The following is a 21,675-nucleotide window of genomic DNA, read 5'->3' on the forward strand; positions in this document are numbered from 1 at the left end:
CCTCCCACGGAGGAGGCGTTAGTTCATGCTTTGGTGCAGAAGGACCTCTAGTGTCCCTTCGTAGCTCCTGCTTTGGCCTCACAGCTCTAGCTCGGCATTTCTTCATCTCAAGACCTTCCTATGTACTGTGGAAGGAGATAAGGTCCCCATCGTGTGTGTAGGGAAGTGGCTGGGAAAGACAGGCTGGGTTGGTCCTCCCTGGGGAGAAGTAAATTACTGTATGCCCCAGGTTCACCTTGCTCTGCTTCCACGGCTCCTCCACATCCTTTTTTCTTCACCCCAGGGGTCTCTGTGTGCCTTTTTGTGCGCCACAGGCTGCTCCATTCAAATATATTACATTAAATGCTTCTGGCGTCTCAGTAATAAATTTTCCACGGTGTTTCAGTGAATGCCAGTATAAACCTGTAGATTCATGTTGTGCTTCTTGGGACTTTTGTAGAGTGCCATGAGAAAATCTGTGCTTAGTATTCAGCAGCGTAACATTTTCTTAAGCAGGGTGAATTTAATTCATCAGCGGAAGCTATTAGGAATACAGCAAAAATGCTCTTGTGTTTCCATCCATTTCATCATTCACATGGGTATCCCTTATTGCATCATCAAGATGGTCCTGCATGCATCACTCCAGTGAGAAAGTGTGGGAGGTGGGGCAGGCCGGGTGGCCTTTCCTGGGGGGGAAGCTTCCAGGGTCTTTGAAGGCAGGGGGAGATTTAGCAGACGATGGGAGAGACTATGTGAGAATGGAAGCAGACGGCTTTTAGATGTTGATATATTTCTAAACCGGCCATTTCACTTGCTGCTTGACTTCACCCAGCCAAGCAGCCCCTCTGAATTTGCGCCGGCTCTTACTCAGGATACAGGGAGCGGCAGAGTAGGTCTCTGAGCTTATAGAAAGCTATAGAGGATGGACGCAGGCGGGTCACTCTCCGAGGTGAATAATGAACTCAAATGGAAAACGCCGGCATCCTTCCACCCGCTTTCTGGTTTCCCCTCTCCTCCCACCCCCAGCAGCAGCCGCCTCCCGCAGACCGAAGAGAGCCGGGAGTTCACCAAAGCGCAGCAGCTCACACCTTATCAGCGCAGGGGACAGAGTGTGCCGGCTCCGGACTTTGAGCTGCCGGGGATCCCGGGAACCGGCCGGGCCCGCTCCTCCTCCCGCTGCCGCGGCACCCGACGAGTTTCGGTTCCCGTTTCCCCGCAATGGGGCGGGCCATTCCCGGCGCTGCCTTCGGCGCTGTCGAGCTGTCGGGCGGCCGGCGAGCGGGCGATGGCGGCGGGACGGCGGCAGCAGCGGCGGCGGCGGCGGCGGCAGGGCCGGGGGAGCGGCCCCCCGCGGCGGCCGCGGAGTACCGGAGGTACCGACCGGCGGGAGAGGGGCGGCGGAGCGGTCGGGGAGGGCGGCGGGGGCGGCTAGAGCCCTGCCGGGGGTGGGAGCCTCCTGGCCGAGGGCGGACCCGCCGCCGGAGCCGTGCGCGTCGCGCTCGGCGGTGAGACCCTCCGGGACGGGTCCGTGCGTGGGCGAGGACGGGTCCGTGGAGATGAAACCGCTGAAGTGGCAATGATCTGCTGCGCTGCCTCTCAGGGGGAGCGAGCCACTGCATGAGGCGCTTAAACATGTCCCAGTGTGCAGCAATCGGGGGAGGCTGGAAGGAGGGAGACCATGCCGGGCAATAGACATGAATTTTCCTCGCTGCTTACATGCTGTGATTAAGCTGGGGAGGTGTGAGAAGGGTGCACAGTGAATCTCCAGAGGTCTTGGGTAAACCAGGGAAGGCTTTGCTGGTGACCACCTTTCACGCTTGGGCATCCTGCCTCTCAGACACTTGTGCTGCGATAGGGCTACACGCGAGTAGCTGAGTAGATCTGGTGCCTCAGGGTCAGGGAAGCACCTACAGCCCCTCAGCTGTAGACAAGAAGGGACTTCCTTCTGCTGTAAATAGGCAATGTGTGAATTGTCCGTCATTGCTTCTCCAGTGTCTTGTAAAACATCTGACTTCAAGGCATCCGTCCCCAAGGCTGTGACAAATCTGGGGTGGTCAGATACCTCAGGAAGTGCTTTATCTCCCCAGGACACTCTCCACAGCTGTGCAAAAGTAACGGAGTGTGCTTCTGCTGACATTTTACTGATCGTCTTGGGAGCTGGTGGCACAGCAGCCTAAGAGATAGAGAAATGTCTTTTAGTGATAGCCAGGAGAGTCATCTGGCTATCCTGGCTTTCATCCTGTGAAACCAAGCAGTGGGTTGGACACTGAAACCCCAAGGGGCCTGAGAAAATAAGTCATATACACTTGTCTCACTTCTTCCTGAGGAGCAGAAGCTCTTGGTGAAAGCAGTAACACACAGAGATCTTGGGGAGGGGGCCGAGGTGGTTAAGATGCCTGCTGCCCTAGCGTGACTGTTGTGCCCTGTCTGTATTTGTTCTGCAGAGCACACGCAGTCGCAGAGGAATGAGAAGGCGCGGTGCTCAAACCATGATGCAACACATACGCTTGTTCTCTCCCCTAATGGGAAGCTTTCTGAACACTGGGCTACAGCTTCAGCTAACTGCTCTAAGACCAGGTAAGAAGCTTTCACGGGGTGGAGGTGTGGATGGTAACGATCAGAAAATGTGGCCCACTTTTCCTAAAGGTAACAACCAAGAGACTGAGCCGTGTTCCTGTTGTAGAGAGTGAACTGGAACACATACAGTCCTAGCACCCAAAACTTTATCTTCTTTTTTAACCCAGCAAGAAGTGCACTGATTTTGAGGATATTACCAAGATCTGAGCTGCTTGGGATGCACACGAGACAGGTTTCTCTCAAGCTTAGTAAGGACCGGTAGCACATACCAGAGTAATGCAGATGACTTGCAAACCACACATGGCTTGGCAAAGCTGCGGGTGAAAGACCCAAGCACACCTGAACCTTGCCACCTTCTGATTAAGTTGTGAAGGTAACCATCATCTAAAAATGGCACAGCAGTTTGCTGTGGGATTTTCTGTTAGCTTGCCCAGGGCTGAGCTTGATTCTCTTCCAGCTTCCTGTGGTGCAAACCACAATCAAATCACTTAGCCCAGGTGCAGTAGGCTAGCATAAGAGCAGGGTGAATCAACTTACAGGTGATCTATATTTTTCCACGTAATTCCCGCTAAACATGCTAGAACTTGGTGAGCAGAGGATCTTCTTCCTTTACTTTGTCTGATGGCACAGCATCTATCTATTTTGATTTGGTTTTGGCTTTTTTTTCCCTTTTTTTTGTAGGCTGGTGAAAGAACTAGGAAACCAAGATATTGTTCAAATAGCGTGTGGGGACCAGCACGCCGTGGCGCTCTCCAGAGGTAGCCTCCTCTTTCCAGCACACTTTTCCTCCAAATGGGAGTCACGTTACGGCAGGCTTGCCCTCAGAAGGGAGTGTTTGAACTACTTCCAGTAGTTGGTGACACCATTAGAGAGTAATGAGCGGTGGGCAGGGGACACAAAGTGCACTGGCTATCAGCGCTGCCCTTTCCTCCCAGCACCCAGGGACCTGCAGCTCTGTCTCCGTCCAGTTCCTGAGCACTACCCCTCTGCAAAGGTGTGTTGTGGAGAGCAGACGTGGCCGCCCCACTCTGCCGTCACCACAACTGCTCATTCTTAAGTTGGAGCCCCTCTTTGGTTGGGAACTTTTTGCAAGTATGGCTTTAGAGGTGGAAACACCCTGCCTTTATTCTTGCTGTGCCGAGTCACACGGGCAGCATGGGGCTGCCCCAAAGGGGTCAGAAGCAAACAGGGAGATGTGGCTACAGATGACGGTCTCACCTTGGAGCTGGGTCCCTGAAAACAGCACTGATTTTCGCTCCCACTCCCAAAGTGCAAAGACTCAAGGGAAGCAGTGAGGCTGAGCTGTTTTCTTTTGTTCTGTGTGTGAAGGAGGTGAGCTCTTTACCTGGGGCCAGAACGCCCGCGGACAGCTTGGAGTGGGGAGCCAAACCACGCTCATCCCCCAGCCACAGCTGGTGGACAGACTAAAGGGCATCTCACTCGCTCACATTGCTGCTGGAGGAGCTCACAGCACTGCCGTGTCACTCTCTGGAGCTGTGTACTCGTGGGGAAAGAACGATTTTGGACAGCTGGGACTCGGAGACACAGAAGGTAAGGAAGGAGAGCATTAGGAAGGTGTTTTCCTGGTCAGTGAGCTTACTGCAGACACAGGAGTGGCTCCTCAGGACTGTCAAGCCCCTTTGGAGCAGCAATGGACAGTGAAGTCTTTTGAAGAAAGTATATCTGGATAAGTTCTTTGTTTCCTGGCCAGGAAAGGCATGGAGGGACAAGGGATTTAGGGGTGGTATTTCTACAGAGAACTTCCAATCATTTTATGTGGCCAGCTGGATAGCGTGGGCTCTTAAAACCATATGTCTCAGAGGTCTCTTGCCACTCCCATTCTCTCTCCAGGCAGTCTTGCATGAAAGAAAGAAATTTTATACTTCTTTGCCTTCTTTAATTCTCTGTAAACACAAGGTGAGAGAATAATTAAAATCACCCATTGTCTTCAAACATAGAAGGCTAGAGCAGAGTTGCTGTAGCCAGACGGACCTGAAGTCACTGGGATCTGAATGAGTCCACACCCTTGAGAGTCAGATATTTTGAAGCCAAGTACCTTTTGGCAAGCAGATTTAAATACATGAATTGCTGTAAGAGAGGACTGAAAAGTGCTAAACCCCCCTATTTTCTAAATCTTTCTTTGTATGAGACCCCCCAGTACTCTTTCACTTTAGCAGTGCTATCTTCTTTCCAGACAGGAACTGCCCGTCATACGTTGGAGCGTTAGAGCACTGGAAGACTGTATTTATCTCATGTGGGGCAGATCATACTGCAGTTCTCTCCAAGGTGAGTCTGAAATGGAAAGTCAGCATCTGAGACCTCACCTTGCGAGAAAAGATACACTGCTAGAAGTCAGCACGGAGAAATTGGGATGGCAACGCCTGCTTCCATCCGAGCCTGAAGACGATCCCCAAGGGATGCTAACTAAGCTATTGGGAAAACTGGCCTTTTCTCAGATTCCCGTCACCTGCATGCAAAATTTTTCAGGGAGATGGTGAATGGGAATCCTGGGGCAAAGAGGTGCAGTTCAACTCTCAGTATTTTTAAAAATATTATCTTTTTTGTAGCATATTGGAGACTTCAGAAAATGTGAACAATACCTAATTCACTAGGGTTTACTCATACAAGTAAAACTCTTAAACAACAGGGAATTATTCTCAGGAGTTAAAGTGCTTTTCTCAGGAGTTAAATGATTTGGACATTAGACAATGTAAGATTAGGCTTGATGCAAAGTGAACTGTACCTGTGTTTGAATCAGGGATGTTTTCAATCAAGTCCCGTATAACATGTTGTGTCTTGCTGGCTCTCAGTCTCAGTGGTGACCATTTGAATGCCATTAATAATGCAGTGATCCTGTTGTTTGCTTCTTCATCTTCAAGGAGGGGTTGGTGTGCACCTTTGGAGCAGGAGGGGCTGGCCAGCTCGGTCACAACTCCACCCGGACTGAACTCACACCTCGTGTGGTGGCCGAGCTGTGGGGAGCAAGAGTTTCACAGGTTGCCTGCGGCAGGTGGGAAAGTACCAATAACATGCCTTCTAAGGTCAAGGTCTTAGGGGAATCACTGAGGAACAGTAGGGAGGGGAGTCACCAAGATGTTCAAATCCCTCTACCCCAGTAGGTCAGCACTGTCAGAATATCATCCATTCCTCATGTGTAAGCCACCCTCCTGCCACAGCCCCTCTGAAAGCCGAACCCTCGGCCCGTGCCAAGCAGAGGGAGAGGGCTGCAAAAAATACCAGAAGCCCTTGGTTTTTGCTCTTTTAAGAAATGAAGGGTGTACTGGGTTCCAAAGGGCAAAAGACTGTCAAAAGCCTGCGTCAGGAGAGTCACAGAGTTCCCGTCCACTTTGACAAACTGGTGGGTCCTTAGAAAGAACCGGAGAGTGGTGATAATTATCCAATTTCATTCTGCCTTTCTGGAACTGGGCCAGAAAAAGTCTCCTGTCAACTTTCCTGGGCTTTGTATCAGGCTCAGCAGCATAGAAGTTGCGCTTGAAAAAATGGAAGGGTGTGAAGCTAGCAAGGCATAACGCTTCATTTTTGTATGCGGAACCAGGGTAAATCACAAACATTAGAGGATAGTATAGGAAATTTGAGTCCTTATGTTTCTTTATTGCTGAATGTTTATGCGAGGAAGGGTCCTAAGACTTTGGTTAAAGGGATTCTGTAGCTGACTGTCAGGACTTTTAAAGACAAGCCTCAGCTATCCACTCTGAAAACGTATCTGTAAATTTTATTCTGACTAGCCCAGTGGTATTAGCTTATTATGACCATTTTTCTTTTTCTGAACAGACAGCACACCCTGGTCTATGTCCCCTCCTTGGACAAAGTCTATTCATTTGGTTCTGACGAAGAAGGACAGCTGGGAGACGAGAGAAAGCCTAATCAGTTGATACCACTTCCTATCAATTCACCAGTGAATACTGGAAAATCCTGTCAGGGTAATGACTACTGCAGATGTGTACAATCTGTATTCGTTTCTTCCAGGGAGATGCTTGCTTTCTTGATTTCATGTTTACACTGAGAGGCTAACATTATGTCTCACGCTTGCTTGGTCATCCCAACAGATTCTAGCAACGGATAATTCCATTTGCTGCTTGTTTTATCATCGTGGGTAATGGCCACATAGAATCAACTTTTAGACAGACAGCTACTATCTGAGGGATTTTTTTACTGTTCCACATCTGTGCGCTGAACTCTCTGAAGATATTGACTGTCTCTTCAAATGTTCCTTTGAAAATATTTTTATTCTTTCACAGAAAACAACATGTCACAAGAGGTGATTGAAATTATTGCAGGAGGAAACCGAAGTATTGTCCTTTGCAAGAAGAACAAGGTATGTGCATATTTGATCATGGCTTCTAATTTTACCATTGTTTTCCATTATTACTGCTGAAACATTTGGATTTTCCATCCTGCTTTTAGCACACCAAGTTCATATATGTCTCTTGCAGTTCTTTCCATGTTTACACAGAAACCAACCTGTAGTGCAATAATATATCTGTTCTGTGGTTAATGCATCTGGATCATGCTGGATGACCATTAATTTGTTCATACTTAGGCTGAAATCTTCTTGTAATGATTGGCTTGAAAAAAAGAATCCCATCTGCTAGACCTGTAATCTCATCAATATTTTCATGCATTTCACACAGAATTCCTATTTGAATGGAATTGCCACTCTGAAGGATGAAGATGTGGACACATGGATTTCTAATTCTAGTTCACAACGCTGGGAGAGTATACAAAAGTAAGTCAGAAACCTGCTGGGTTTTTTTTTTTGCCCTGATACATGATTTTCTCTAAAAATTATTATTCTTTGGAGACTATTGTAGGAACTGATGTTCAAGAACTTAGCTGAGACAGAATCTTGTACCAGCACTTCTTTCTTAGGTTTTGCACAGGAAAAGGAGATGTTGATAAGCAACAGCCCTTCGATAACCCTTTTGCAGGAAACGGAGCAGACGTACTGCCTGGCTTTGGGGGCCCGTCCTCCTCTTCTTGCACAGAATGGTGGTTAAGTTGATGAAGAGCCAACAAGTTAAATCAGTGAAAGATTCGGTCCGCAGAGGTCCGAGGCCTTGTGCAAAAATCATAATCCAGAGTACCCAAATTGGAATGTTTTGTGTGTGTCAGCATTTAAAAATTAGCGATCCCTTCTTTAGTTACCCATTTTCAAAAGCAGTAAGTATATACTACTGTGGGAAGCCTTACACTTATGGCTAAGAATTATGATTACGTAGTCTTTTTTCAGATCTTACGTGGGAGGTTACTTTCTTTGGGCAAGTCTGACTCCAGCTGCTGATTTTGAGCATTTAAAAATCTTGGCTAATGTGGATCTATATGTTTCCCTGACCACCTTTAGTATGGTTTGGATCATATGGGAAGTGGTTGTTGAGAGGGTGAGAGAGAGGGGGTTCTTTCCAGATCTCAACAGGAAGGGCCCGACAGCAAATTGCTTGATAAAATAGCTGCTTTAATAAGAATAGAACCAGGAATTCAGGTAGTGAGTAAGTCTAGCGTCCCTTCAGATGCTGGGAACCCAGCTTTCGTGCAGCAGCAAATGGATACCCTGATGGATTTTCCCTCAGCGTGCTACAAAGATCCCGTCCGTGGAGGGGTTCCTCCTCCCTCCCATGCCGCAGTGCCTTTTATTTTGCATAACCAACAAAACCAGATAACGTCCCAACCTGTCAGGGGAAGATATCTCCATCACAACACCCACCAGCTTGCAACACAGGCTGGCATGGGGCGCTTGAGCAGGTTCCCTTACAAGGCCCAGGAGAGCAGAGGTGGCTTGCTGACGATCACTAACTCCTCAAATGCAATGTCTTCTGCAATGCTCTCAATGCGGTGGTGCCAAGGAAAGTTTTATGTGGTCAGGTGCAGGCATACTTGTACACACAGTTTTTGTTCTTTCAGAATTAAAAACCTGAAGCTGCTACTCATGTTGAAAGAATTGACTTTGGTTTGTTTTTTACTATCAGGAATATCAGACTGATCTTTTCATCTGAGGCTTGCATCAACGGAAGCTTCCTGGAGAAAAGGTAGTGTGCGCTGATGGAGACATAACAGAATATATTGGCTGCATGTAAACTGACCAGAAAGTGTTATTTTAGGCCACATATGTAGAGAAGATTAGTCATATCTGAATTTGCAAGAAGCAAGTCTCTATTTTTCAAAGCCCAAGCTAAAATTAAGTTTTTTATCCCCCCAGTCCTATTTAAATTTGCTATAGAAGCTCACATTCTAGCAGATTATCCTATAGTGACATTTGACAGATGATGATAATCCCTTTAGGCAATATTACAACTCCCAAAGGATCCATCATAGGTCCTCCTGGCACTGAAGTGCAAGTCGTTTTAGCGTGAAATACAGGAAGCCTACCATTAACAGTGCACAGCCACACAAGACAGGAAGGACAGAATATTAATCAGGTCACACCACAGTGAGAGTGTCTTCTCAGAACAGATGAAATTATACCCACTGGAGCTGGGGCTGAACTTTCCAAGTATTTTCTGATGTTAGGATGCTTCACTATTCAGTCAGTAATAAAAAACAGCTTCTCACATCATTTGGTGTTCTTTTTTTCCTTTGTGATAGAGACAAACATTTCAAAACTTCCAAAGAAGTCTCGGGTGTAGACATGTCAGAAGTGCAACGTTTTTATGAGAAGGTCAGCAAGAAGCCAAAGGTCTTCCAGGAGGTGAGGATTCGATGTGAGGATTCGATATAAGGATTCTCACTACGCAGACGCTGAGGAGCTCTGGATTTCTGCATGAAACTTGGGAATTTCGTGCCAACCTAATTCATAGATGATTTTGGCGAAACAAAATTGCATTTTTAACCCTTGTCTCTTTTTTTTTTTCCTCTGAAGGTGCAAAAGGAGATTGAGAAGTTACTGCCATCATTGTCTTCCTCTCCCGTCTCACCTGAAAATTTCAGAGTCTACTTGATCTTGCCTTTCCTTCTGCAGGGAGAGGATGACAGCTCTTACCGTTGTCTCAGGCTTCTAGCACAAGCCATCACAAAGCTCCAGCCAAAGGCCCTGCAAGCTCTTGGTAGGGTTTTATGGTGATAGAACTGAATGATTTAAATGCTTGGTCATTTTCAGCTGCGGAGCAGGAGTTAGTATCGCTGACATAATTTGTTCCGGAGTTCAGCCTGAAAGAAATGCTTTCGGTAGAAGTAGAAACATGGGTACTACGCAGCAAGACACAAGAAAAAAAAATTCTCAGTCTGAAGTTTACTAATTTTTGTAGTGCAAAATTAAGCATTTTTTTGGTTTAGTTCATTTGATAAAAAGAGAAAATGCAGCTTCATCCAGAAATTGCAGTTATTTGCATGTTACCTGTGATGGATGCTTCACTAGCTGTTTTCTTTACAGAACGCCTGTGGTCAAATCTAGAAACATCCTTTTTCAAGGAGCTGGTCATTCTATATCAGAGGGTGTCCCAGAAAAATCTGTCTCAATTTATCATGGAAGTCAGCAGCCACCGAAGAAACCCCTTGAACCTGCACCCACATGAAACACTGACACTGCAAATACTGCAGATTCTTTACCAGGTGAGAAAGTGTTTGGATCCTGATTAGATAGCACGTATCAGTACGAGTTAGAGTATTTTAATCCTTTTTACTTGTTGAATTCTCTGGGTTTCCTTCTTACAAGGGAACATGGGGCCTTGTCATTTGACATTGCTTCAGGAATCTCTTTGGCTCTACACCAGCATAGCTTTGAAGGAATCCTGCTCTTGAGTTGTGCCTGGCTGACCCTCTATAGAAATGAAGAGCTGAAGCATGTTATAGCCCCAGGCAGGGGGAGGGATGCTTTCAGTGGTGTGAGGAGTGCATGCATTGATGTGTGCAGAGCTATGGATGTGGTGTCCGTTAAGTAGCATGCCCATTCCCCTTTCTGCTGGTGAGATCCCTCACCCCAGTAACTGCTCACAGCATTTAAAAGACAACCCACCTGCTTGGCACATCGTGGCTGCCACAGTAACGCTGCGTGATGCTTTAAGAGCCTGTTACCTGAGAAATGTTATGGGACAATAGAATTAGAGCATCTTTAGCTGCATACGAACAAGGGGAAGAAAGGGGGCAATAACTGTATTCTTCTTGACAGAACATCTTGCTGAGATGTTCAAAGTTTATGAAAGTCAAGAGCTCAAGCATGCACTTGATATGAATCACAGATGGTCATTAAATTTTGTTCAGAATTGAATATCCTTTTGGCTGAGAATGCAGATTTGAGCCTCGAAATTTAGACTTTTGAATCTGTGTTTCTCCAGATAAATAAACTCAGAAGTGCAGCAGGCCTACTCCTCTGTAAGTGGTTACATCATTGGAGCTTTACATGTTCACTGTCCCCCCCCAAATCATATTTTTGCCAAGCAACAAGTATGAACGTCAGTAGGGAACTTCAGATTGTCCTGCAACATGAAAGACACTCAAAGTGAAACATACCTTTCCCGATAGAGTCCTGTTAAGGGGTCTTCACTGTAAATGAAAATTGCTTTCCTGGTAGTTTATACACTGCCACACAGATGCATAGCTCACTAGATCTGCTGACACCTCTTTTCATATTGCGTGTATCAATGCAGGTGAACTCCAGAACTGGTTTCAGAGTACAAGAAAACAACTTCTATGTGCCTCAAGTGAAAACAATTATCAGATGGTGTTGGGGCTTTAATGTAGAAGTAAGTACAAAACCTTACCAGCAGTGCAAAACACTTTTTTTTTCTGTTTTATTTAAATGAGTCGATATATATGAAAGTCAACTCTAGACTCTAGCCCAGTATATCTCAAAGACAATGCGTTTTCTCTAGTCCTCCTTAGTCCTCCTAGTTCTCCCTAGTTCTAAATTATGCAAGCCATTTACCATCCCAGTATTTTAGCAGCTACTATAGTGCCTTTCCCAAGACGACCCTTGGTTCTGAGAGTTGGAGCTGTCCTCCAGCATCTTAAGCAGCTCTACTTGCTTTGAACTGGTGATCAGTGTGAAATAGCACCGTGAGGGATGGTTGCTAAAATACTCTGGATTTTATTATGTTTAATTAACAGAAATATTGAGAGGTCTCTTTAATCGTTTATGTAGAAACCCTATTGAGCATTTCAATTTACTTACATCTAAAACCAAAGCCGTGTTAACAAAAAATGATCTGTGAAATGGTTCATTTCTTGATGACATGAAGGAGTGAAAATTAGCTACCAAATGCAATCAGTGTCACAGGAAGCAGCATGAAATGGAAACGTGGATAGTAGGGGCTTCCCTAGGCAAAAAAATGCAGTTTTCTGGCAACTTGGCTGGAATTCACAGGGCAACTGCCTAATTCTTTTATAAGCTTTCATTTGCTAACGTACCAATTTTGTACCAATTAACCAGAGCGGAGGAGGAGGTTTGAGAAACAGTATAGAATCAAAAGCCAAATAGGACATTACTTGAAGTTGCTGCCTTATAACACTGGAGGTGTAACACTTTGAATTAGGTTATTTTGTATACCAGTATCTACTTTTGGTATTACAGATAATAAACCCAACAGTTTTTAACAACAATGTACCATAACCTGGGTATCCAGGACATTTTTACTATGTGTTTTGGTTTAGCTGAATTACGGAAGATGCTATTAAAATCACTCTCTCTCTGTTTTATTCTTGGGGCACTGTAACACAAGTGTCTGCCTGCACAGACAGTTCAGATGCCTCTCTGTCAGGGTTTCCCACTCACAGAAATGTTTAGAAGCTGCTTTTAGAAAGTGTGCCTCTGTTGGTGTAGTGTTCATGTACACAACAGGGGCATGTTTCAGAGATACAGGAGTTTGCCAGGGTACAGACTGGCAGTTCAGTCTCCACATGTACCCCCGAACTCTGATTCTGCAAGAGAAAATCAACACATCTTTTTCTTTCTTCCTTGTCATTTCAGACGGCCCTATGGAAGCTGACCAAATATCCATGCATCTTTGACATACAAGACAAGATTGTTGTTCATTATAAAGAATGTGACGCTCTGTACAGCCCCTTTTATAATGTAAGTGTGGCCAATTTTTTTACAATTTAGAAGAGGTAAACACACTGCTAACAGACTGTTACTTCAATCTTCAGATATACTTAATACTGATGGGCCAGGAACTATGGCTTTTTCCGGTCAGAAGACAGTGCCTTCTGCAAGACATATGGACCCATTTAAATAATGCACCAATCCAGCAATTCAGGAAGATCTTAAAGGTAAGATACCAAATTGTATTATTTGTTAGCTCTGAATATATTGCTGCAGTGTTCTTTGGTTTTCAGTGTTACTGAAGTATTGGTAGAAGGGTTTCAGTATTCACTGAGCATACAACAAAACAACTGTTCATCAAATTATTATAAAACATGTTCCATGGGGGATGAAGAGTAAATCTGAAGGACAGTATCTTACATTCTTATTCCAGGTAGCCATCAAGTTTTGTTGGCATAAGTTAAATGCAAGTGGCAGTGATATTTACTGTGAAGTTGCTTTGGGGTAATGTAATAGGATTGCTCAGGAAACCGGTAATTGGCAAAATCCATTAATATTACTGCTAGACTGACTTTAAAGACTCTAGGCTAGCTTGCAGTACGTGAAAAACCTGGTGGCTGGGGAGCCAGCCTTAGAGAACAGCAAGCAACATAGCCACAAAAGCCATTTCTCTCATGGAGATGCTGCCTAAAGGGAAAGGAAGGATAGTGCCAGCAAGAAAAAAAATGAAAAGCTGATTACAATGCTGCTGTCTCCACATGGCTTTAGTCTGTGGTTTCCACACAAACCCAAAGGTTCTGGCAGCTGTATTTTCTGCAGGTATCACAATGCTAGCCCTGCCCTGCAAAAGCCATGAGATGGCTGACGTGGGAATGGGGCACCCGCCCAGAGTGGAGCTCAGCGCAGGGACCTCGCGCCGTATCAGTCACTAACGCGAGGGCCGTCAGAGTCTGGCACCATGCCTGCGCAGCGGGAACTATCAACCTCAGTGCCCGATTACCCAGTTCTGGTTCTTTCCAAGTGAGCCTTCTTGCCAACCAGAGCTGTCAAAGCTTTTCTTTCCTGTACACTTAGGAGACAATTCACAGTGGCTCCTAGAGCTACCTTTCCTTCCCCTTCCTCACTGCATCAGCTGAAAGAGGCATTTATTTACGGAGGCAATAAGACTTGTGCTCTGTACTGTCCTCTAGATCTGCAGTCTCTCTCCACTGATTGTACAAGGAGCCCCGACAAACAGCTGCTAGAGTCAGCCTTCAAATACACCTCTTGTGGGCACTCCCTTTCATACTGTGCATCACAGCATTATTTGCCCAGCAGCAGCCTGATCAATTTGACTGCATTATTAGTATCCCACCAAGAGACACTGAAGTCTGCAGTATTTACAGCTTGGTGCTGCATTTCTGAATTTTTCAGCAGGTAAAGGACATTCACGTGTCTGTGTTGCAGATATAAACCACCCATTAACAAAATATAAACACCCCCCCCCCCTTGTAATAGATTATCATAGCATTAACCCATCCCCTTCATAGCTGTGTCCTGTGAAGACATTTTGTCAGACAATGCTGAGAACATAGTTCTTTGCACCTGACACCCTCATAGTGGTCTGTCACTCCATTCTCTAGTGTTGCTGTAAATGAAAACAGGGAAGGTTGAAGTATTTAGCAGAGGTATCTTCTGTTCCCTCTCTACTGAGGAGGATAGTGCTAAGGGGAAAGATACTCTACATATTTAAACAGCATTTGTAGCTGCCGACTTGGCTACCAAATCCTGGGCTCAGTTGGAGTTATTTTTCCTCTAACCCGTCAGGAGATGCCTCTTCAATGAAGATGACCCAGCCTGGCAATCAAACTTGGGCACTCAGACACATTTTACAAATAGTACAGGGACATACATCTCCTAAGCAGACACTGGAATGTGTTGGAGGCGACTCTAACAAAACCCCCAAATGCACAATCTTTTCTGCAGCGCTAGCTACTGGACATACAGACATGGGTATCATCCAAGTTAATTTCTCCATTTAACTCAAGTTTTGTTATTAAACATCAGCCTAATTTATTTTATGTTCTTCTGACAGTGAGACAAATACATTTCAATACACACATCAGTTCAAAACAAAACTGAAGCTCGTAAATCAAAGACAGATTCCTATCGCTGCATGTTGTCATTGCTTAGTATTTAAGATCAGTTATTTCAGTCAGGATACAGTTCTTCCTCGTAAAAATGGTCACCACCTAGATTTTCATTAGTGCCACTACAAACGCACAACACTCTTGAAGGGATACACGAGAAGGAATTAGTCCTTCCTGTTATTCCTCCTCTTTATCTGCCCTAGCAGTAATTAAGTAATAGGCTGCTGCAGAAGACTTCATACAGTTCCAGATACTACTAGGAAAATGACGACAGTCACTAGTACCAGAAGGGGACTCTCTCAAATCAACTGCAATACCTCATTAGATTAAATAAACTGTGTTGCTTTAGAGAAGCCCAGGGGTGAGCAAATGCATCGCACTAGTTGTGCCTAAAAAGCTTAATCCCCATCCAGGTCCACAGGTGGAAGAATACATAAACTGGTATTGTAACAGGAAGGAGGAGACTGTAGAAACATAAGCTGTTTGTGCTGGTGCAGCCCTGTGGGAAGGTTTCATCTACGCTGGCTGAGTAAAACAAGCCTGCTAGGGACAGGAGGGGAACAAGTACAGTCAGTGTGGGCAGGGAGGGGAGCATGCCTCCTCTGGCCATCGGCCCCAGTTTACCACTGTGGCTGGTGCGTCCTCAGGGCTGCTTCACGTCCTCAGCTGGGAGCTTCTTCTGAGTCGTCCTGGCAGCCTCTGGGATCATGTTCGGGATGCCGTCAATGATGGGGTATGCAATGCCCAGCTCCTCGTTAATGAGCTCGTTGGTAGCTTCTTCGTACCTGGCCAGGCAAGTCAGGGAAAAAAACAAACAAACAAAACAAAAGGAAGAGTGAATAACCTGGGTTTGCCCTTTGGCAGCCCCCCTCGCTCGACTCGGGGCAGCGGCAGGCCAAGGGCGGGCAGCGAGAGCTGCCCTCCCGCCGTGGAGGGCCCGGCGCGACCCCCCGCCCCTCACCTCAGCGGCCGCTTGGAGAGCGGGCACACCAGGAAGCGCAGCAGCGACGGCTCCAGCGGCTGCGGCCGCGCTGAGCCCGACCCCTGGCCCTGCCCCTGGCCTTGGCCCTGGCCCGGGTCCTGGCCCTGCCCGCCGCCGCTCGCTGTGCGGCCGCCCGCGGCCGCCCGTCGCAGCAGCAGCACCGCCGCCGCGCCGCGCCCGCCGCCGCGCAGCATGGCCGCTGCCCCTCCGCCCGCCGCGCACCGCGCCGCTTCCGGTGCGCTCGCCAACCCGCCCCGGGCTGCGGTGCAGCGCACGGTGGTTCCGCCCCCCGCTTTCCCCCGGGGTTGCCGGTGCCGGTCTCCCAGGTGCTATGGGTGTCTCGGGGCTTGCAGGTGTCGTTCGTGGGCGAGGCAGGGCTGGACGACGGCGGGCTGTCCCAGGAGCTCTTCAGCGTCGCCGCCAGGACCCTCTGCCAGCCCGGCACCGGGGCCTTCCGCCGCGTCGCCTCCGGCCTCGTGTGGTTCCCCAGCCAGGTAAGGGGCCGGCCCGCCGCGGCGGCCCCGCGGCCCGGGGAGGTGGGGAGCCTGCTCCCGGGAAACGGCAGTCACCGCTTTTTTTTGTGTGCTTGTTTTTAACCAGGCCTCGGGCTGCGGGGACACCTTCTTCCGAATCGGTACGCTGTGCGGAATGGCCCTGTATAACAAGTGCATGGCGCCCTTCCCCTTCCCCAGGGCTCTCTACACAAAGCTGCTGGGCCTGGCGCCCACCCTGGAGGACCTGGAGGAGCTGTTGCCAGCCGCAGGCCGGTACGAGCCAGGCACGGCCCGAGCTTTTGCTGGGAAGCTGCGGCCGAGGCGGGTCTCCTAGCTTGACGATGCGCACGGGGATCCCCAAGGCCGTATTCGGGGTACCTATGGCAGCTATGTTTGCCGTTGCAGAGCTGCTAAAAGCTACAGATTTCCAAGGTGGTCCTTGCCCAGGGTACAGATGTTGCTCTCGAACAGAGGCTGGCATCGCCAAAATAGAAAGTCAAGCCCCATGGCTTAGAAGGGGTCAGATTTCTGCTCCGCGTGAGCTTAAGTCCACGCTGTGAATATATAGTTCAAAACTGAGCTGTAGTTCGGACTTGGATGAACTAAGCACCCAATTACTAATGTTGGTTTTTTCTCTGATTTACTAATTATCAGTTTCCACAACGTTGCTATGCACAAGCACAGTATTACCATATGCTGCAGTTGTGCCAAATCTGAGAACCCGCGTGCAGGCTTTCCATGCACTGGGAAAGGAGATTTCAGGCAGATATAGCAGGGAGACGTGCTGCTGCCACCAACATAAAGCTTCTAGGCCCCTGAAGCCCAGCTTTCCACGCAAGTGCTATAAACAACCGAGAAGATGAGAACCCCTTCCCACAAGCCAGTGACTGTGTTGAGGTGCAAAAGAGTCCTCAGTGGACTGAAACGTCAGGTTGCCTGCAATACTTCGAGAGGTGCTGCACCCCAAAACAGTTCTCCCAGATCATCCCACTGGTCCACACTTAGTTCCTCACTAGATGATACCTGGAAGAACAAGGCTGTGGTCCACTCCCACTTGCCATGGAACTTTGTGTAAAGTTATCCCCACAGGGCCTGGGGATGGACTTGCCTGGAATCCTTTGTGGTGAAGGCATTTGCCCTCAGCTCATGGCAGCAGCGGGACATAAGCGTGTGGATCAGTTTAGGGCCATATATGAAGGTTCTGTGTGAGCATAGGTGTTCTGTATGTATATGCATTTAAATACTGCTTGTCAAAAGATGGTTTTCAGTGGAATTTGAAAATGCATTGAATGGTCATGTTTCTTCTCTCTTTTTTTCCCCTTTGTTTTTCGAAAGGAGTCTTCAGGGAATCTTGGATGAAGAATGTGATCATATCCTTGAGAGCCTGGACATGGACTTCACGGTAAGACATTATTGTGCCATTCAGATATGCCATGCATGTACTCAGGCAAGACAATGTCCCACTGCAAATGACACAACTTGTCTGTAAACTCAAACTAGTGAGAGTGCTACGTCAGGCCCTGCAGAAAGAAAGAATGATAGATGTAGCACATATATATCTGTCATATATAGATATAGCATCCAATGTTTTCGTTTATTTGCATAGATTATGGAAGAAGGAGGTTCCATGGTTGCTGTTGAACTTAAAAAAAATGGTGCCAACATTCCTGTCACTAAGGATAACAGGTCGGTTTTATTTTTCTTTTTCTTATCCTGTTGTCTTGTTATGAGTGTATGAAATACCATATCTATACCTATCCCCATATACTCTTAGAAAATACTGAACATCGGCATTGTGCCATTGGTCTTGGTCCAATAGGTTGTATGCTTTCGGTTCTTGCTGTATGTGCTGCATATGTGCCAGACATCAGCAGTTTGTGCAAGCAGTGGATGAGAAGGGGATTGTTGGACATCTGGCATCTGCATATACAGAGATGCCCGGCCTTATCAGGGAAATTCCTAGCAAATGTATAAAATAACCCTGAACAATATTTTCAGGGAAATACAGACAACTTGTCTGGGAAATCCAGCTATAGGTACACCTCTATAAGGTTTTTTTACGAGCAAAATGTTTCCTGCTTAGTTACGTACATGGAATGTATCTTGTATATAACAGAGAAGGAGCAATCTATCAATAAGGTATTGTGTCAATATTAAACTCAGCACAGGGGACAGAGAGAAATTCTGTGGCCTGAGTTATGCAGATGATCTGAGGACCCATAGGGATGCATGAAAGGGCTGTTTAGGAAGCTTGAAGTATAGTGTTTACATTGAGTTGATTGTACAAGTACAATGTCACTAAACAAATCCCCATCACAAATAGAGAGAAGAGTGAAACTGTACTGATTAGCAGCTGTGCAAATCTTTATTTTGATTTCAGGGTAATTCTTGGGCATTCAGTGGGAGTTTTGCTGAATTTACACCATATAGGTCTGCTAGGTTCCATCTTAATAGTGAAGTGTCTGATAGGATTTCATTGGAGTGTTCACATGAAGTACAAGGAGTATTATCAAAATGAATCTGTGTTGGCCAGCATTCTTTTTTATTTGTGATGATCCTCCCAGCTTATTCAGTGAATAAATAATTGCCAGTGATGACTGCTGTCGGTAAAGACTGAGTCTTTACAGTAGAGCAGGTCATATGGAATAAAGGAATAAGGAATAAAGTTCTCTATAATTCTCCTTTTAAAAAAGCACCTATTGCATTGCTTGTTTAATTCAAAATATCCTTGCAGGAAAGAATTTGTGGACTTGTATGTGAATTATGTGTTCAATGAATCGATACGGAAGCCATTTGAGGACTTTATGCAAGGGTTTTTAAGAGGCTGCCCAGCTAGGAAGTGGAAGATGTTTCTCCCTGTAGAGCTCCAGATTGTTCTCCAGGGACACACAACATTTGACTGGCATCTGCTGGAAAAGGTATTGGATAGAAGCACAGTGTACTTCTGCTATATCTGCTGAGCATAAACTCCTTCTGACCTGTTCTTTCATTGAGTGCATAGGTCATGAACAGAAAAACAGAAGCTCAAGGGACTTTCTCTTTTTTTGATTTGTGTTGTTGTTTCGAGTCTGTTTCTAATCTACAGCATGTACAAGAATAAAGGGGACTAAAAATCAAGTCGTAGCTCAAGGATTGTCATATGAATCTTTGAAAAACAAATGAACAAGCAGATTCCAGAGGTTAAGAGGATTGGAATATCTATGAACAGGATTATAAAATTTATCGGATAAACTGTTGTTGCTTTAAATAAAAATGGAAATAGTGAGGATTAACTGGCCTGTTTTATTTTTATCTCTTTGACAGAATGTGAAGTACAGACAGTATAAAAAGTTTGATCAAACCATCAGGAATTTTTGGACTGTGTTTCACAAACTCCCAGAAGAAAAAAAGAAAATGTTTCTTGGTAATATATCAGGCATTTTAAACTTTTCATAGCCCTTTTCTCTCCCCCACAACACACATTTTACATGCTTGCACATGCAAATACTATAGTTCCAAACAGCTTTTCGACATGTTCCCCCCCGCCACATTTTCTAGTGAAAGGCACAGAGAAGTGACACAAAGAATTGCACAGACACAGCTCTGACCCTCCTCACATCCCTTGAGCCTTGCCTGAGTGCATCTGACTGCCTTGAGCCTTGCAGTTACTTTATCCCTTACTTTTGTGGTTATCAGTTGCTGGGTCAGAGGCTTCAACCTGTGCGAGCAGACTATGTTGACCTAAGCAGTTTAGCTTTCTCAAAGGATTGCAGAAGCTAGCTCATCGTTTTTAAATGTAGAAGGTCAAACCTAGCCTGGCCTTTCTCATCCACAAAGTCTGTATAAGTAAAAGTAAAAGTGGACTTACAATTATTGTGAATCAGCAAGAGACTTTATTATATTCAGGTGCAAATTCAACAAAGCAAAATAAGTAGCTTATGGGCATAGCCATATTTTTACACTAATTTTCCCTCATGATTTTCATCCTCTGATAACATTATCTTTGTTTTTTTAATTTGCTAACTTATTTTTGTTTTTCCTCTTCCTTCAGCTTTTTTGTCAGGATCTGATCGAATCCCTGGATATGGACTGGAACTTTTTACATTTTCTATTGAAGATCCTCAAGAAGAAAATCCAGATGAGGTCTATCCTTTTGCCAATACCTGCAGCCGCATTTTGTTCCTCCCCAGATACAGCAGGAAAAGAATACTCAAGAAGAAGTTGCTCTATGCCATAGAGCATAATGAAAAATTTGGCTTGTCCTAACTCTTGGTCAGGAGCACTTTAAAGCAAAAATAAGAAAACAAGTCTTTGTTTCACTTGTCGTACTTTTCTCTTAATAATTCCAATTTACTGGTTTCTACCCTGCCGTATTTTTACTGCACTTTATAAACACTTGAGTGTGTGTATTCACTGAGACTTTGTATTGATTATAAAAATGAGCTTAGACCAGATACCTGATTGTTAGATTATAAAGTTAGAAAGAAGAATCCTATTTAACATGCTTTCAAGAAGCAAGCTGATAACCAAGTAGATTTACAGGTATGTGCATCCTGTCTGCTCTGTGGTGGTCTTGTTTAGTTGGTGAGCTTTCAGCAGCAGGGATTCTGTGATTTGTACATTACCAAACATATAGTCAGTATGTGCTAAGCAGTCATCGTTGCAAGAGGAAGCTAGGGTAAAGTTTTCATCTGTATTAGTTAAGGATTCTCTTGGGGAGCAACTAACACTAAGGAGACATGTTCCTGCAAACTGTGAATTGAAGGAGCAGTCTGTGCTCACCTGGGTATGGCCTTTGACTTATCTGAGAGAAGTTCTTAGGATGAGGATTTGATCATTCCTAGACTTTGTCAAAAGCTGTATTTGTAAAGCATTAATGGATTTTTTATTATTTAGTGTGATAACACTGTGATATTTGTCATGTTTCTGTATATCTTCTAAGGAGATGTTTGGCAATTAAACAAAATTTTTGTTTTGTTTTGCTTGCAGAATAGCTCTGTCTACAGAACCCTGTGGACATGAGGCTTGCAGGGCTGCTGAAATCTCATTGTCGAAACAGTGCATAGCACTGGCAGGATATTGACAATGTCAGGCAGGATGTAAAGGCAGGATGTGTATTTTTTCTGTATATTTTGCTTTGCGTAAAAAAGAGCGAGAGAGAGACAACAATCATGATTTTTGAGCAGTCTTCTCTTTCCTTTGGCGTGTTAAATGTGTCAGTGGACATATATATGTAAAGAAGACTTTTACTGTGTTGAATTAAATGATGATAGATTAAATTTCCACACCTGTAGTTGTGTTCTTCCTTCATTATGCAGCTGCCTATGCATGACAGTGTATCTGTGTTTTCTGTCCTCGTTGATACAGGGAAGCCATTCACAAGAGGAGTCAAAGGCTGATGTAAGTGTATTTCAAATAGATGCATTGCATAGGCTGAACAAGTCAAGGTCTTTCACGTTTGGTGCAGAATGTGCTTTAGATGAATGTAAAAATTGAAAGTGAGAAGGTGGCAGGAATTTTTACTTCCTGTTCTGTCTTGACTTT

The 21,675-nt window shown here is 45.6% G+C and overlaps 2 protein-coding genes across 2 annotated transcripts; one reads left to right on the forward strand and one right to left on the reverse strand.

Annotated features, from left to right (window-relative positions):
• The first annotated feature begins 1,174 nt into the window (after nt 1–1,174).
• Nucleotides 1,175–21,416, forward strand: LOC127016105 (probable E3 ubiquitin-protein ligase HERC4). The gene is made up of 23 exons (XM_050896431.1): nt 1,175–1,352; nt 2,424–2,556; nt 3,238–3,314; nt 3,886–4,107; nt 4,751–4,842; nt 5,436–5,566; nt 6,349–6,497; nt 6,816–6,892; nt 7,209–7,303; nt 8,541–8,600; nt 9,157–9,259; nt 9,431–9,614; nt 9,941–10,119; nt 11,154–11,249; nt 12,473–12,583; nt 12,652–12,774; nt 16,012–16,152; nt 16,259–16,425; nt 17,488–17,554; nt 17,759–17,838; nt 18,887–19,070; nt 19,456–19,555; nt 20,183–21,416. The coding sequence occupies exons 1-23, from the start codon at nt 1,265–1,267 to the stop codon at nt 20,395–20,397; spliced, it is 2,874 nt and encodes a 957-aa protein (XP_050752388.1). The 5' UTR covers nt 1,175–1,264; the 3' UTR covers nt 20,398–21,416.
• Nucleotides 14,575–15,360, reverse strand: PIGY (phosphatidylinositol glycan anchor biosynthesis class Y). The gene has a single exon (XM_050896432.1). It carries the CDS (start codon nt 15,284–15,286, stop codon nt 15,056–15,058), a length of 231 nt encoding a protein of 76 aa, XP_050752389.1. The 5' UTR covers nt 15,287–15,360; the 3' UTR covers nt 14,575–15,055.
• Nucleotides 21,417–21,675: the final 259 nt, after the last annotated feature.

Source organism: Gymnogyps californianus, chromosome 4 (assembly GCF_018139145.2).
Source record: "Gymnogyps californianus isolate 813 chromosome 4, ASM1813914v2, whole genome shotgun sequence".
In the NCBI taxonomy this organism is placed as follows: Eukaryota; Metazoa; Chordata; class Aves; order Accipitriformes; family Cathartidae; genus Gymnogyps; species Gymnogyps californianus.